Source organism: Photinus pyralis, unplaced genomic scaffold (genome assembly GCF_008802855.1).
Source record: "Photinus pyralis isolate 1611_PpyrPB1 unplaced genomic scaffold, Ppyr1.3 Ppyr1.4_unclustered_Scaffold19, whole genome shotgun sequence".
Classification (NCBI taxonomy): domain Eukaryota; kingdom Metazoa; phylum Arthropoda; class Insecta; order Coleoptera; family Lampyridae; genus Photinus; species Photinus pyralis.
In genome coordinates, this window is record NW_022171100.1 from 184538 (window position 1) to 201818 (window position 17281).

At 44.7% G+C, this 17281-nt stretch overlaps 4 protein-coding genes across 8 annotated transcripts in view; all 4 read left to right on the top strand.

The window, feature by feature from the left end:
- Positions 1–1618, top strand: part of LOC116181725 (transmembrane protein KIAA1109 homolog) — a 34585-nt gene extending 32967 nt beyond the window's left edge. For all 5 annotated transcript variants that reach the window (XM_031502148.1, XM_031502144.1, XM_031502145.1 and 2 more), the window contains 2 exons: positions 802–1112; positions 1166–1618. In XM_031502148.1, the coding sequence (XP_031358008.1) occupies positions 802–1112; positions 1166–1543 (689 nt within the window). In that variant the 3' untranslated portion in view covers positions 1544–1618. The remainder of the gene's footprint in view (positions 1–801; positions 1113–1165) is intronic.
- A 1881-nt stretch (positions 1619–3499) lies between these two features.
- LOC116181728 (MOB kinase activator-like 3) lies at positions 3500–4799 on the top strand. Its single transcript, XM_031502151.1, has 4 exons — positions 3500–3946; positions 4003–4277; positions 4322–4541; positions 4590–4799. The coding sequence occupies exons 1-4, from the start codon at positions 3905–3907 to the stop codon at positions 4710–4712; spliced, it is 660 nt and encodes a 219-aa protein (XP_031358011.1). The 5' UTR covers positions 3500–3904; the 3' UTR covers positions 4713–4799.
- Positions 4800–5445: 646 nt separating this feature from the next.
- On the top strand, positions 5446–12135 carry LOC116181727 (zinc finger protein 423-like). The gene is made up of 4 exons (XM_031502149.1): positions 5446–5884; positions 5932–6624; positions 6865–7069; positions 8975–12135. The coding sequence occupies exons 1-4, from the start codon at positions 5777–5779 to the stop codon at positions 11767–11769; spliced, it is 3801 nt and encodes a 1266-aa protein (XP_031358009.1). The 5' UTR covers positions 5446–5776; the 3' UTR covers positions 11770–12135.
- Positions 12136–14227: 2092 nt separating this feature from the next.
- LOC116181752 (ankyrin repeat domain-containing protein 13C) lies at positions 14228–16974 on the top strand. The gene is made up of 9 exons (XM_031502173.1): positions 14228–14382; positions 14472–14513; positions 14568–14672; positions 14721–14852; positions 14903–15246; positions 15294–15464; positions 15513–15662; positions 15714–15961; positions 16596–16974. The coding sequence occupies exons 1-9, from the start codon at positions 14271–14273 to the stop codon at positions 16609–16611; spliced, it is 1320 nt and encodes a 439-aa protein (XP_031358033.1). The 5' UTR covers positions 14228–14270; the 3' UTR covers positions 16612–16974.
- Positions 16975–17281: the final 307 nt, after the last annotated feature.

The window sequence follows — 17281 nt, forward strand, 5'->3', positions numbered from 1 at the left end:
GAGTTAAAAGTTTTAAGGTACGTGGCACGCCGGGGGTATGGAAACCGCCCCAGGCAGACACAACACTCCCCCAGTAAAGAGAAATTTGATGATCCTCTTTCTCTACAATCATGACGAAATCATTTTTATACTCATACGAACGAAAGATTTTTACACTGGGGGGTATTCCAGACCCCCCCCCCTCTGTTCTATATTTTCAACCAAAATGAGTAGTGCTCTTTACTACTCGCTGGACCTATGTAACGTAGGTGGCGGCAGTTCCCCCAGCCAGACTTAAAATGGTAAAATCAAAACTGGAACATTTTCGCTCACTTAAGCCATATGGGCGGGGGGGGGGGGTCAAAAGAATGTCAATTTCAGCATGCCCTTATATTAGGAGTCAGTGATATTTAGAGCCTGTATCATAGATTTTGAGGGCACTTAAGAGACTTTAAGATCTTTTAATAATGATTGAGTATTTAATATTTGAATCTTGAAGTGTCTTGACTCTTTACAAAAGCCTTTAAGGGTTGCTAACAGTCTCCCACCTCTCTTTAAGGCTTCTTTGAGAGTTTTTTAGAATCTGCAAAGATTTTTCTGAATTTTAAATGCCGAGCCGTTACAGGTCTTTGGGAGCTTTTAAGAGTTTTTGAACGCCAAGATATTAAAGGTTTCTTATAGTCTTGAAGGCCCTTTAAAACCATTTTTGGTTATATTTGTTGCCACTTTGAAGTCGCCCATATCCCTTGATTCCTTAGCCAATCAGAAAGTTGATGAATTTGAAGCTGATTGGCTAAGATTGTGAAAACTTTCCCATTGTAGAGGTGGACCGCTTCCCTTCGCTCGAAAAGGAAAAGTTCGACTCGATCGAGCGCGGCCGAAACGCCGCGCAGAAGCAGAACGACTCGAATCACAATCGCGAAGTGATATTCGCGCTGCCCAGCCTGCAGCTGCACCTAAAAACCGAACATCTGCAGTCCGCCGGCACGCCGGACCTCACGGAGGACAAGCCGGTCGTCGAGTGCAGCTTCATCACCGAGTTCGAGGATCACATCTTTGTGACCGTCGACGCGGAGGCGTTCTTCTTCCTGCACGACTTGATCACGTCGTATCTCAAGGAGAAGGAGCGGGTGGTAAGTATTGCTCCTGAAAATTCACTTTGCACAAAAGGGGTTTCCCGTTTTAGTTCGGCACAGAAAGAAAGCACATTCCCGAAGGCGCGAAGTCCTCGAAGCCGTCCATCAGCTCGGCGGCGGAAAGTCAGGCCAAGAAGTCATTCGACGACATCTTCACGAAAGACTGGCGCAACTACAACTGCAAGACGTGGCACCTCGAGCCGACCGTGAGACTGCTGAGCGTCGCCGGCAAGTACATCGAGCCGTACGGCATCGACTACATACTGCAGAAGTTGGGCTTCTCGCACGCCCGCACGACGATACCGAAATGGATGCAGCGCGGCTTCATGGATCCGTTCGACGCGATCCTCGCCGTTATCACGCTCAAAATGGTGCAGGTGGTTAAGGGGGACGGAAATAAGAACAACGAGAAGGAGAAGACCGAGTAGTATTAGTGAGATTATATTTATTTATACGTTAGTTAGTTGTATATCGTAGTAATTAAAATTTTCCCTCATGCTGTGCTACAAATTTTCACCGTCAACAACGCCATCTCTTATGTACTACAACTGTCTGCAATGATACTCTTAAGGGTTCTTAAAGGCTCATAAAAACAAGAGTCTCAAAGCCTCTGGAATTTCGTGGCGGGGGGAAGATCTTCCAATTACTGTATCGATTCATAAAGGTCACAATTTTAACAAGAGGCAACGTTTGAGGGCCTTTTTTGAACCAAAATCTCATTTATTTAAACTAATAGGAAATTCTAAGGTCCATTTTGGTAGTTTTCTCTTGTTGGTGTGCATGCGTATCCGCCATCTTGGATGTAGTAGAAGACCAACATATGTTTTGGGCCAGGCAGTGACGTCACACCAATCGGAAACGAGGTCGTAACGTTACAGCCCAACTACGCCCCTTGCTTTCAGGTTCGTGAAGCGGTTCGACATATTTTAGAAGCGGTACCAATCCAAATGGCTGTTGAATCGATTGGAAAAACTGTTGGGGCAGTTGAAACGGCTCTTGGACCGCTTAACAAACCTGAAAGGGATAGGCGTAAGAGGGCAATGGCTGTTACGTCACGATCTCGTCTCTGATTGGCCCAGAACATACATTGTTCTACTACATCCAAGATGGCTGCGCAAAGGGGTGGGGCGCGCATGCGCACTGACACTACCAAAATGGACCTTAGAATTTCGCATAAGAAATACACTGGGTTTTGGCGATAATTGCGCCAGAACCAGTGTAGCCTCTCTACTCAAAACCAGCCTGAAGATTTCCAAAGAGGACCCATTTGTTGTATCTGAAAAAAATCACAATTTTCCTCAAAAGCAGCAACTGATGGCTTCTATTGAGACTTCACACATCTATGCTAGCTTTTAGGGATCTTTAAAACCGTTTATGACTACTGAAGGGTTTCCAAAAATTTTAAAGAGCCTTTAAGAGTCCTTAACATGCGTTAAATTGTCTTGATGATGCTTTTGTTATAGTTTTTCAAAAAGGACCATCGAATCTTCTTTTTCCAGGGAGTATTCCCTACTCCACACGCTTCTGTTGTTACGTTCGGGGGTGCTTTTTGAAATATTTTGGAAACGAATCCAGAACAGGGAGTATGGAATACTCCGAAAGATTTCTATGTTCATTTTCCTACAGGTTCCATAAGGTTTCCGCGCATCGGGGATATTACATACGTTGAATCTTTCTGTGCTGGGAGTAATTCCAGACCCCCCCCCCCCGGTTTTACGGTCTTCCTCAAAACGTTTAGCCCTCGTGATAGTTTTCACAACAGATCACTGAATCTTCCTCGCCTAAGGAGTATTTTTTACCCCGCAAGGTTCGGTGTTGGTTTTTGAGATATTCTCGTGAAGAAAGCAGCATCTGGGGGGGGGAGGGGGGTTATGGAAAGTGTTTTGTTTGAGCAAAACAGCGCGCCCAATAAGCCTATTCATACAATATTAAAAAAGCCCCTCAAAAACAGTCTAAACAATTTCAAAAGTGCCTCCAATTTCTGTATCTATTAGTAAAAGTAACAATTTTAACCAAAAGAGGCGTCTGAGGGCTTCTAAAGGGATCCAAAAATGTTTTCTTTGTGCAGGAACGCGCTTTGGCGGCCTAGGCACCCTATGAAATGGCCTAAAGCAATTTCCAACGGGCCTCCAATTTTCGTCTTTACTCATAAAAGGCACAATTTTTACAAGAACCATCAATTAAGCGCTTCTAAAAGACTCAAAAGTGTTTCCTTTGAGGAAATAGAGGCTTTCGAGTCCTCGAGAGCTTTCCAAAAATGGTCCAACAGTTTTCGAAAGCGTTTTATGCCTTTCACCGCACCAAAGCTTTAGGGCCTTTAAATTGCTTTGAATAGGCACTAGAACTCCATTTAAAAATCCTGAAGGGTACTCAAATGCGGTCCTTATAACCAACAGGTGTTTCCTAAAGCCTTTTTAACTCATTGCTAGAGCTTTCGGAGGTTTTTCTAGAGCTACACGTAGGCGTTTTCCAGAGCGTTGCAAAACTTCCAGAAACACATAGGAAGGTTTTGAAACGATAGAACAGGGTAGATTTTAATCATGGAATAATTTGTGTGTGCATTTCCGGTAGTTAGGGGCACAATGAAAAAAGAAATGCGCAACATCACTTTTTTCCGAAAGTAGTTCCAAAAAACAGTAGTAGTTCTGATGTGTGTGTACACCTTTGAACTAAAAGCGTCGATCAAACGAACTAATGTTGTTCTGTGGCTCTGATGGAATCCATTTAAATAGATTTTTGAGAATAGTAAACAAAATGATATAATACAACATTTAAAAATACTCAAAACGATGGCCTTAAACAGTTTTCTGGACTTTTTCCAAAAAGGCAAGGTTCGTATGCGAAACCGTCGAGTTCTAAGAGAGCGCAACCACCTCCCCCTTTGCAGACCTTCCGTCCGAAAAAGAAGTTCGTGCACGGAACCATCAGATACAGCCTACACAAGCAGGCCTGCGCCAGCTTAAATTCGGGTATAAATTTACGGGTAGCCGTCAGGCTGCCGCCTGGCGAAGATCTGAACGACTGGGTGGCGGTGCACGTAGTCGATTTTTTTAACCGCATCAATCTCATCTACGGCACGATCTCGGAGTGCTGCACGCAGCAGTCGTGCCCGACGATGTCGGGGGGCGCGCGTTTCGAGTACCTGTGGGCGGACGGAGACAAGTAACCGGGTTCTTGTTAGGCGAATCGTAACCGCTCGCTTTCAGATTTAAAAAGCCGACCCAGCTGCCCGCACGGGAGTACGTCAGTAACCTCATGGACTGGATCGAGACGCAGATCAATAACCAAACGCTATTCCCGTGCACGTCCGATCTGCCCTTTCCGAAGAACTTCATTAGCCACTGCAGCAAAATTCTGGCGAGATTGCATCGCGTCTTCGTTCACGTTTACATTCACCACTTCCAGAATATAGTCACAATCGCCGCTGTAAGTGCGTAATTAAACTTATACCGTAATTAGCCGCTGTCGTTTTAGGAGGCCCACGTGAACACGTGCTATAAGCACTTCTATTATTTCGTAACCGAATTCGAACTAGTCAGTCAGAAGGAATTGGAGCCGCTGGCGGAAATGGCGGCCAAAATTTGTAACTCAGCGTAAGGATCTTATTTTAATTACTACGATATACATTTGTAGACAATTAACCCACTTATAAATAAACAAAAAGCCTACTAGATAATCACACGATGATTCTTTTTTGTTTTTTGCGTTTTCACTTGTTTCAGTCCGTGACAGCCCTTGTTTTGTAATGCTTTAAGAGTGTGTTTAAGAGACTCATCTTGAACGAGCCATTTTCCTAGCTGTAAAGGTCTCTAAAGAGTCTTAAACCCATTTCAAAAAAGAGGTTTTCTAGAATCTTCAAAAAACTTCAAAAGTAGTATTTCAAAATCTTTGAGAGCTTTTATTTGGGTTTGAGGTATCTTCAACGGTCTCTAAGGGCATTTCAAAACTTTTAAAATTCCGCAATGGGCCCTACAGCTTTTAGGTCGTTTCCGAAATTCTGGCGAGAACTTAAAAAGGCGTAGAGGGTTCTCGAAAGTAATTCTTAGAGCCGCTTCTAGGGCTTTTCTGGAATATCTTTCACTTTTCTTAAGGGTGTGAGATCATTTTCAAAACTTTATAAGCGCTATACAGTGCTCTAGAGCTCTATTTCAAAGGACTCTCCTTCCCAGTGCAGTTTAATTTTTGTCAGAGCTTTTCTTAGGTCGTTACCGGAGCATCTTAAACGAGACTAACACTGGGTGGGTCAAAGCAAAGGTTTTCGAAGGCCAATTATAGGTTTTCGTCTTTCTATGCCTTTTCCAAAGCTATCCCGGGTCGTGATTGTCGCGAATTTCCACTTTGTGTTAAGTTTCTAGGTAGCACCCTGTATACTACACATAGTAGTTCGATTGTACCAGTACGTGCAACTTCACTGCTAAATATGTCAAAAATGGCAACGCCGCGTTTAACTTAGAAAATGGCGATTTTTTTTTGAGGAAATGAAAAATTAAACTGTCTGGCTTCGAGGATACAAAATTAATGAAGTAAAGCTCTCTAATTATGGTTCAGCGTACGTACTTCGCAAACCTGCCCGAACCTCCAACCGTAGCAGCAAATACCCCCCAATTTTCAAACGAAAGGAGATGAGTTTCGGTGAACTACAACAAACACTTTAAACTACTATGGACACTAAGATATGCAGGATTTGCGGGAAGCTCAGTGAGAATTACGTGCACATTTTCAAAACGGAAGGCTTAAAGAACAAGATCGAGACATGCCTCCCCATAATCGTAAGTATCGGCCATGTCGGTCTTGTTCTGAACGAAATTCCTCGTAGGTGTCCCCCCACTGCCTCCTGCCCGACACGATCTGCTCGCAATGTCTGGAAAACGTCGACAATTTCTACAGCTTCATTAAAAATTGCCTGCAAAACATCATCGTGCTCGAGGCGCAGTACGACATAATGGAGTCGTGCCTGAAGACGAAACGAAAGCACGAGAAGAGCTGCTTTACCGAGTGCATCACGATGAGGTACGACAAGAACGTGCAGACCGACGAGGACTTCACCGATCTACTCCTAAACCGCGAGGACAACTTCAATCAGCAGAACGCCCTACACTTTAACTTTCTCGAAATGGAGAAGCTCAGCGCGGCCCTTCTCAACGCCGAGAACATCCTCAACGGTCGCGACTCCCTGATCTCGGCGACGAACAAGAACATCAACCTCTCCTATGCGCTCGTCAGTTACGACATCGACTCCGACCTCGAATCAGAGCCCGACGAGATGAACGCGGGGCAGGTCGTCCTGATGCCGAAGAAGAAGAAGGCGGCGGACGATCGCAAGGACCACCTGATCAATGAGATCACGCAGCGCAAGCATCTGAAGAGGAAGTGCGATGATTTGCCGCTGTCGAACCGTTCGAAGCTGCTGAAAATCGACGGGAGCAGGCGAAAGAACAGGCAGCCGAAGAAGTTGGAGGCGAAGAATTGCGATTATACGGAGGAGGACAAGCTGGCCGTTATGCAGCAGGTGAGGGTTTTGTGTCTCAGAGCGATAGTTTGGTGGGATCGGATTTTTAACCTCTCAAGGCTCTTTAAAAGCCTTCAAGTATCCTTCCTTTTTTTAACTTTAAAACGTCCCTGAAGGTTTTCGAATCTCAAGGTCTTCATATTTCAAGGCTACTGTGATCTTTAGTGCTTAAAGGCTTGTCAAGAATTTTTGAAACGTTTCAAGGCTTATCCGTATGCTAGACGAGTGTCATTTTTGCAGGTGGAGAAGGAGATAAACAGCGCGTTTCCGCAATTGTGCCTCCTGTGCGATCTTCAGTTTTCGGGGGCGTCGACGCTCGCCGCTCACATCTACGAGATGCACGGTATCGATATGGCCCAGGTCGTCTCGTCCGAGCCCGTCTTGGAGAGGAAGAAAAAGCTGCCGAACTTGGTCAAGATTACGGACTTGAAGAAACCCGAGCAAGGTAACTAGCGGGGCGATTTATTCTTAGACGGGCGGGTTTTCAGTCATATACTACTATGCTATATACACCTTACAGTACGGTCGCGGGTATAGCAAAAAGTGGAACGTCTTAACACGGCTACATAGTGCTAAAGGTATCAATGCAATTACCCCATTTTCGAAAATGTGATGTAATGAATAAATAACGCGAGGCAAATATTTATTCGAGCGAGGCGAGGCGGCGCAGCCGCCGTAGCCGAGCGTATGTCTTATGAAAATCAACCTTGTGCCCTTAAAAAATTCGCAAGTGGCACTAGGTAAGCTCCCTTCTTTTTGCAGAGATTTATTATAGAAAAAAAAAAACGCTCGCCCGGAGGTTCGAACTCGCGTCATCATAATCGAAAGGCGGCGGTCTTGCAATTGCGCTACCCACTGTGGTATTAAATATCGCTTGTAGAGCAAGAATAAATAATCAACAAAAATTTTAAGTCGATTGTACTTACTCCGAAGCTATTAAGTGTATATAAGTCAATTTGAAAGACACATGAACGATTTTAATGCCACAATAGGGCAGCTCGGCTTCGTTTTCGGTTCCCTCGCTATAGGACAGCTCGCTTTTGTCATTGTAATGCCTCACTATGGGACAATCCTACTGTTTACTATCTATAGGACTGCTCACAGCGGAATGAATTCTAGCGCAAGCGCGCTACGTTATGAAACTTTGTTGCTAGGGGGAAACAACTTTGAATTTTTGGTGTACACACATTTGAATTAACGTGAATTAATTTGAATTAACGCGAATTCATTTGAATTAACGTGAATTAATTTGAATGAACGTGAATTAATTTGAATTTGAATTTTTGGTGTACCAAAAATGGTACTTATTTCCCCCAGGGGGAAACAACTTTGAATTTTTGGTGTACACCCATTTGAATTAACGTGAATTAATTTAAATTAACGCGAATTCATTTGAATTAATTTGAATTAACGTGCATTCATTTGAAATAACGTGAATTAATTTGAATTAACGCGAATTCATTTGAATTAACATGAATTAATTTGAATTAACGTGCATTCATTTGAAATAACGTGAATTAATTTGAATTTGAATTTTTGGTGTACCAAAAATGGTACTTATTTCCCCCCAGGGGGAAACAACTTTGAATTTTTGGTGTACACGCATTTGAATTAACGTGAATTAATTTGAATTAACGTGAATTAATTTGAATTAACGCGAATTCATTTGAATTAACGTGAATTAATTTGAATTAACGTGAATTAATTTGAATTAACGTGCATTCATTTGAAATAACCGGAATTAGGTAACGGGAATAAATGTGAATTAATATGAATTGACGTGAATTAATATCCTCCTCCCTCACAATGACCGAGGGCGAGGGAGTTTTCCAAAGCGGTCAGGCTTGCACGAATTCCGGAGCGCGGAGCATTCAACGCGGCGGGCCTAGGCACGGAGCGTTTCCATGGGGGTACAGAGCACTATCAGAAGGCCCTCGTGCGTCCTTAAATTCGCCTGAAGCGCGACGTAACTAACCGATGCGGATTGGTCACTTACCCAAGTCAGCTTTACGTTTGACAGTTTTATTGGGTTTAGGTAAATTATTGCCTAATTTACCTTAAACCGTTATCGTAAAAATCTGGGACCAGTTTCAAAATTCACGCTACTTAAGCGCGCTTCCAACAACACCAAACACGACTCATTTTGATAACGGTTGCTGCAACACAATTAATTCACGTTTCGTTGCATAGCCTTACTGTAAGGTGTGTATACAATTGATGTAGTTGCTATGGTTTCAAATGATTTCCATTGATTTTCGAACACGGCAATTAAAAAAGTAAATATCTGCAATGATTTTGCTGAAATCATTTGATTTCCGTATACTAAAATGCTTTCACCGGGTATTTGCAGATGTGGGTAAGGAGGAAACCTTGTCCACGACCTTGTGCCCGGTATGTCTAACGGTCGTGACAAATCGTACGGAGTTGTTCGTTCACTTGAGATCGAATCATCAAAAATACGCGGCGCTCATGTGCGGCCTGTGCCTGCACATCGCCACGACGTTCGGCGATCTCGCGAGTCACCTGGAGACCTGCAGGTCGCAACACGAGCTCGCGTCGAAATACATCTGCAAAATTTGCTCATATCACGACGACAACTCGCAGACCGTCGAAAATCACGTTCCTGTCCACGATTTCGTTTTAGAATTTTGCAAAAGACAGTTGAAGATGTTCGACCCCTGCGATTACGTCGAGATCAACAAGAAAGTCGATCACGTGAAGACGCTGACGTGCACGGATTGCGATCAAGGCGGCTTCGTTACGTTTAAAGAGTTCAGTATGCACCGTCGCGTTCAACATCAGATCTTTCACTGCGACTTGTGCACCAAGTTCTACGGGCGCAACTCTCACCTGTGGAAGCACGTGAATCGAGTGCACAAGGGACACCCGAGCATCACCTGCCAACTCTGTCACAAGACCAGCGCGTCTAAGTACCACCTCGCGCAGCACTTCAACAAAATCCACACCGTCAAGGCGGCGAAGCAGAGGAGCGACGTCGACGGTTTCGTCGATTTTCGTCCCAAGCAGGAAGTGCCCCGAGTCGACGAGATTCTAGATTCGGTCAGTGACGACGATTGCGACGCGGAGAAAATGAAAACCGAAATCAAATGCGAGATGCTCGATTGTTCCGATTTTGAGCTGTACGTCAATGAGATCGACGACGTGCCGGAGAAGAAGAAGGCCGAGGCCTCCGCGCCTCTCCCGAAAGAAATCGACTCGACCAGCGATCTCTACACGAACATCATCACCAATTACACGCCCCCTCAGAACGAGGGCGAATACAAGTGCCCGAAGTGTTTCAAGGGCTTTCACAAGAAGACGCTGCTGAAGAAGCACAAGAAGAACTGCAGACCTCGACTGCAGAAGGACCTGCTGACGCGGTGCAAGACCTGCTGTCGAATTTTCAAGGACAGGCAGAGCTTGACGAAGCACCTGATCAACTATCACTCGGAGTACACGTGCGAGATTTGCGGCCAGAAGGTGCAGAGTAAGTGCGAGATCGTCTCGCACATCCGCTTCTCGCATCCCAATTGTCACCTCTTCTGTTATTGCGGCAACATTTTGCGCAGCAAGACGGACCTGGCCGAGCACAAGAGCGACCATCGCAACTCGTTCGTGTGCCAGTTCTGCGCTGACCTGCTGCCTACGAAGATTAAGCTGAAAATGCACATTTTGAGTTTGCACCGCAAGATACTCAGCTTGAGCTGCGGCATTTGCTTGAAGCTCTTCGAGACGCAGCACATCCTCCGCGACCACGTCCGCCTGGTGCACAAGGACGAGTTGTCGCCGTTGACCTCGTGTACGGTTTGCGGCAAAAATTACGGCTCGAAATGGAAAACCTACGATCATCTGAATAAGTCGCACGGTCGCATATTTAAGGCGTGCAAGTCGTGCCTTGAGGTTTTCGATGACGAACAGCAGTTACAGAAGCATTTCGAAACGATCCACGTGAACGCTCCGACTAAAACCGTCGTGCAGGCTTCGGCAAACTCCGCGCAAGTTTACGACAGCGACATCGATCACGGCCAGGAGGAGAACTACGACAAACAGTCGACGAGCGACGGGTCTAACGACGCAAAGACCTTCAACACGAGCGAGGAGGACGACATGGTAACCACGAACTTTCCCGAACTCTCCCTGGACAGGCTGTCCCTGTTGGAGAAGCGACTGATGGGTAACAAGAAGTCGCCCGACGAAGAGGCGAGCATTCCCGGCGTCTTCACCTCCGGCAACCTTCAAATTAAGAAGAAATCTGACGCGAAGCCCAAGAAATTAAAGCCGCACTCCGCCAAAAGCGAAACCGACCAAAATCCCCTCCAAAATAGCTCCAAGCGAATGGTCTACGTCAACAGCAACGACCCCTCCCTGTGCGAGATATGCCTGAAAATGTGGCCGGCGAAGAAACACCTGTGGCAGCACTACATCCGATGCCACAAGACCGTCGCGGCGACCGTGTGTGGCATCTGCCTTAAAACGAACGAGGACTACAAGTCGCTTCAGGCGCACCTCCTCGAAAACCACCCGACCCTCCTCCACGGGCAGGGCTTCGGATCGAACTTCATCTGTCGAATATGCGGCCGCTATCACAACGCGAGCTCGAAACTAAAGCTCCACATGGCCATCCACGAGAGCTTCGACTGGACGATTCTCGACGACGACTCGCGAAAGGAAAAGCCGAACAACGGCTACCCGGAGAACGGCTTCGCGATGGTCAAGAGCGAGAGCATCAACTTCGAGAGCCTGATCGAGCAGGTCGAGTGCTCGTCCGATTCGGAGGCGAACTCGACGTCGGACGATTCGGACGGCGACGAGTCGACGATCCTGCACGACATGCTTCGCGTCAAGGAGGAGTACTCGTCGTCGGAGAGCGAGTCGAACGACAGCAGCTCGGACACGGACAGCGATCTGATCAAGACGACCGACGACAGCTCGCAGTTCTCGCGCTCGTCGAAGAGTCCGCCGGCGGCGAGTAACGGCACGCTCGGACTGGCGCGAAGATCGGACGAGCTCGACTCGGCGATACGATCGATCAGTTACGAGCCGGTCGACGAGGTCCGCGAGCCGCTCGCCGACGATATCTGCGACGTACACCCCCAAATTCTAAATCAGCACGAGATTCAATCGGCCGTTGATAGTATCTTATAAGTATATTCGTTTTGTATCTTGAAGTATTAAGTGGTGTGCCATATGCAAGTTGACGTTTATTGTGATGTTCCTCCTTTTTTACCATTTGATATTAAAAGTGTATCTCTATTTTTTGTAGTCGTGTAGATAATCGCACAGACACACTGTCATTCCGTTGCAAAATAATCTCAGTATTTTTTACAATAGCAACAGTTGATTTGTGATTTTTTACGTATCTCTTTAGGTAAGATTAGCGTACGAGACTTTTTGAAGACTGTTATTTTGTATGGATCCTATTTACGCTTTCTAGCTAGATTTAAGTAGAATTATCTTTCGGTTCAGTTCGCCTTAAGGCTTTTCTCGTAGTTTACTTTTGTACTGTTGTAATCATTCCGCAAATTATCTTGTAATAATAGTTTGTATATACAATACAAATAAATTTATTTTATAAAAAAAAAACCGACGATAAATGATAGCTCACAAGACCTGAAAAGGAATTGGTAAGTCTACGTTTGAGCAGCTTTATCTTTTTAAAATAAATTATGTTTCAGATGGTCAAGAATTACGGAACCTAAGAGATGTTTGACCGCTTGTGAAGCACGTCAGATCTTAGGGTATGACCTTTTATTAATATATCTACATTTTCCAGGTTCGTTAAATGCTGTAAGATCGCCAACGGGAAATTTACCATATTTGCACACAGACAAATTTGTTAAGTATTTAAATAGTTTCCAGATTCGTTAAATTCTGTAGGATGGCCAACGGGTAATTTACCATATTTGCACACAGAAAAAATTTTCGAGTATCAACTTTAATTAGTTTCCAGATTTGTTAAATGGTGTAGGATCGCCAACGGGGAATTTACCATATTTGCACACAGACGAGTATCAACTTTGATTTTATCAGGATCACAGCCTATTCGGACACATTAATTTAAACAATTAGATAGAAACACCATTACATATAAACAAGGATCAAACAGGGGCACACGTTTCCCTTTAAGAGGTCTAGCATGCGACGATACGGAGTACGACCTAGTCGATTATGGATAGGTCGAAACAATTTAGGATGCACATATGAGACAACGCCGAGCGCTGAGAAATTAATTGGGTCCACGACACTAATAACGGTGGCCTTTTTCTAGTGAAATATATTCGTATTTTAGACATTCTCAATTACTCAAGGACGTGTTTATTTCTAAAAACCAAGGTAAAAGAACCCTTTATTTTTCTTTTTTATGGGCGTAAGGTATTTTCATCAACACCTGAAATATCTGACATGAAAACTATCTGGGTCGCATTTTGGAATCTAATAAACACACAATTAATGACAATTTATTCCAATATACATGAAAGAATTAAAACAAAATCCCTGTAAGAAAAAATGTCTTACAAAGCATACATACAGTTGACAATTTACAATTTTAAAAATACAGGTTTTCTCAATCCAAATAATGTGGTCGTAAAAAGTTTACAATACTAGGTGCACAAATGCATTTCACTTTGCTTAGTAACAGAATTAGATGACACACAAACTGGCCGTTTTACTACCGTTTTTGTCTTTAATGACTGGCCTATTAGGGGAACATAATAAGTGAGGCGAGGTGTCAATAAATTATACACCTCAAGACACTGTGATCCTGATATTGCTAATTGAATTGAATTAAGACTGACGTTCCTTTTCTTACAATTATAAGATCATATTTTCACGCGCTAGGGGGTACGGAATACCCCCCCCCCCAGACCACCTACCTTTTCCCAAAAAGCGTTCAGCCTTAACGCTTTCATGATACTTTTTTTTATAAAGGACCATCCAATCTTCATTCAGATGGTTTCTTTTTAAGTGCTAAGAGCGCTAAATATTTTGGGGGAAGAATGTACATAGCCGGGGGGTATAAAATACCCCCCACGGAAAAAAATTGTATGTATCCTTTTCCTGCAACTATAAATTTTTGTGTGCTACAGGGAATGGCTGTACCCCCTCACCCTCGGTGCTACCTTCTCCCTCACAACGTTCAGCATAAATAGGGGGGAGGGAATGCCCCCAGGAAAAAAGAGATTCAACCTTCCTTTTCTAACAATATAAAATCATATTTTGTTACACGAGTATAGAGCCGGAGGGTATGAAATACGATTTTCAAAAGTGAAATTTATATCAGGAGAGCATATGCCTACGTTAGTAGGTTTTGGTCAATTAACTATACAGCTCAGTGGGGTTCTGTGATCCTGCAGGAATTCTTAAAAGGGAAATTTGAGAGGGAACAGTAACAAAAGTGAGAAAGTATTTCCCTCATTCCAATTCTGCAATCCTAATGCAGCGACTCTGAATGGCTATGACGTTTTACCTTCATATGCGTCGATTATACTTTTAATTCGGCTCTAATCCCCAAAATTTGAGGCCAATTGGGACTCGAAAGATTAGTAGGTCATTTGAACTACTGGTACCATTTGTGTCAGCTGTTCGATCAGATGACCCGTGACGAACTTGGCAACCTCGCCTTAGAAAAATGTATAGGCTATGTAATGGCGAACTCGATAGATAAATACGATCTTCACAGAGCAGTTTTTGAAAATGATTTGAAAACCCTATCGCGACTGCTACGCAAACACGATGTCGCGGAGAAAGACAGACACGGTAATTGTAAAAACGCCCATAAATTTCTAGCTTAACGTCACCAAAAACACGTACCACTCTCGCTCTTATTTTTGCTTCTCTTTTAACAGGAAATACGGCCCTCCACCTCGCCGTAATGCTCGGGAGAAAAGGTAGAGACGTTCCGGGTGTTTGGACGGGTCGTGTTTAATTGAGCTTATTTGCAGAATGCGTTCAGCTGCTTTTAAAGTACGACGCTCCGGTTAAGGTTAAAAACGGACTAGGCTGGACCGTTCTGGCGGAAGCTGTCAGTTATGGAAATCGCCCGACAAGTACGTCGTCGGTTCACGATGCGACCGATTTAATTCTGTCCGTTTCAGTCTCGTCTCTTGTACGAAAATTTCGGCAGCAGTCCCGCGAGCAAATGGAAAGCAGGCGGCCGAACCTGGTCAAGGCCCTAAACCAAATCGGCGACTTTTACATGGAGCTCAAGTGGGACTTTCAGTCGTGGGGTTCGTGGACCAATCCCCCTCACATAGTTCATTAATTATCGCCATTTTAGTTCCGCTAGTTTCGCGTATTTTACCTTCGGACATATGCAAGATCTACAAGTGCGGGGCGAACATACGACTGGACACGACGTTGGTCGATTTTTCCGACATGAGATGGGAGCGAGGCGATATCTCCTTCATTTTTAACGGGAACGCGTCGCCCAATCAGAGCCTAACCGTTCTCGACAACGTCTTGAAGGTGTACCAGAATGTGAAGTACGAGGAGAGCGAAATCGAAATTGAGGACGAGGTGGACCTGCTGATGTCGACCGACATATTGTCGGCGCAGATTTCGACGAAGAATATTCATTTTATGCGCGCCCAATCGGGCTGGATCTTTCGAGAGGATAAAAAGGTGGGTTTTTCACTTCGATCGTCAATAAAAGTGAAATCGTCTTGCAGGAACTCGTCGCCGGGCAATACGAAAGCGAACTATACTCCGTACACGGCCTCGTTCTCGAAAGTCGAAAACGAAGGGAGCACCTATCGCACGACGACCTACAGAAAAACAAGGCACTACTCGAAAGCTTCACGAAAGGTTCGAATAACCAAACTTTCGACCAGCACGGAGTTGTAAGCTCTCCCCCTTTCGCCTTTTCTCCTAATTTATTGGTAATTTAGCCTGTCAGACGTACGAGCCTGAGTCCGCCGCCCGACAAGAACGTCACGTGGGAGGATTACCTGAGCGCCGAGGTCAACAACTACCCGCGACTGGGACGCGAGCTCGTCTACAAGGAGTCGACGAAATCGTTCAAGGCGACCATCGCGATGGTGAGTCGGGCCGCGCGATTCGGCGATCGTTAACACGTCGTACGTTTGCAGAGCTGCGACTTTCCGCTATCCGTCGAGATGCTGCTCAACGTGCTGGAGGTGATCGCGCCGTTCAAGCACTTTTCGAAGCTCCGCGACTTTATCACCTTCAAATTGCCGAGCGGTTTCCCCGTGAAGGTGGAGATACCGATCTTGCCGACGATTACCGCCAAAGTTACGTTTCAGCAGTTCGAGTTTCGTGACAACATGACCAACGATTTGTTCACGACGCCCGGAGAGTACACGGAAGATCCGACAAGGTAAAAGCAAATATGGGCCAGTCGATTTATGTATCGCAAATGCGCACGTTTCGCCTTATATCATGTAATCGTATTTTAGATTTTTGTGAGCTAGAAGGAATGGCTGGGGGGTATTCCAGACCCCCCGGTGCTCCATTCTCTCTCAAAATGCTCAGCCTCAAGGCTCGTATGATACTATTTCAACAAGGACCATTCAGTCTTCCCTTTGATGGTCAGATTCTAAGTGCTAAATATTTTGGGAGGAGACTGTAGAGCTTGGGGGGGGGGGGGGGTATTAACATTAGATTTTTGTGCGCTAGAAGGAATGGCTGGGGTGTATTCCAGACCCCCGGTGCTCCATTCTCTCTCAAAATGCTCAGCCTCACGGCTCGTATGATACTTTTTCATAAAGGACCATTCAGTCTTCCCTTTGATGGTCAGATTCTAAGTGCTAAATATTTTGGGAGGAGACTGTAGAGCTGGGGGGGGGGGGTATTAACATTAGATTTTTGTGCGCTAGAGGGAATGGTTGGGGGGTATTGTACTATGCATAATTTACTTGATATAATGCGAATAGTGCTAACTTCATCGTAATACCCTGTATACTTCGACAGGCCCAAACTAAGTGACAAGTGTAAAATCTCCTTCGTTTCAGGTTCCCCGACTTATGACGCCCTGAACTGTTAAATACCTTCGAAATAAACTACACGAGCAAACCTCAGTTTATCACCGCATCCGATAAGCTCTCGATGCGAAGCGCTACGTTCGTAAATCGTCTACATAAACGTTCCATGGCTGTCCACGACGGTATTAATCCCACTCTGTTAGTCGAGATCCCGATGTTTTTCACTTTCGGTAGCATTTACTCCACGAGTTGCATAATTTACGTGGAGTGAGACGTGCGAGTTGAGGCGTCCGGCGATAACCACACTGTGATTAGAGGAGATTCGTAAGCACCCTCGCAAATTAGTTTAAAACTCTGTACATAATAGGCGCAAAACTCTAATTATTATTATAAGAAAGTACAAACTCAATTTTATTTTTAATCGCGCGAAACTACTTGGACTCGCCGTTCCCGAAAACCGATCGAGCTCTTGTTGAACTGTGTGTGCCGTCTCATCGGATAACGGAGTAATGGAGTGCACAATCGCACTATGTGTTATTAACCGTTTTAGTTCAACACCACCTACATATCACGAGAGATGGAAGATCGTACTAAGAACTCTATGTCCGCATATGAATGTGATTGATTTGAAAATAAATGATTGTGTTCATTATTTTCGTTATTCTTCCCTTTCTATTTTCGAGCTTGAAGATTATCCCTGATTTGTTACGCCACTG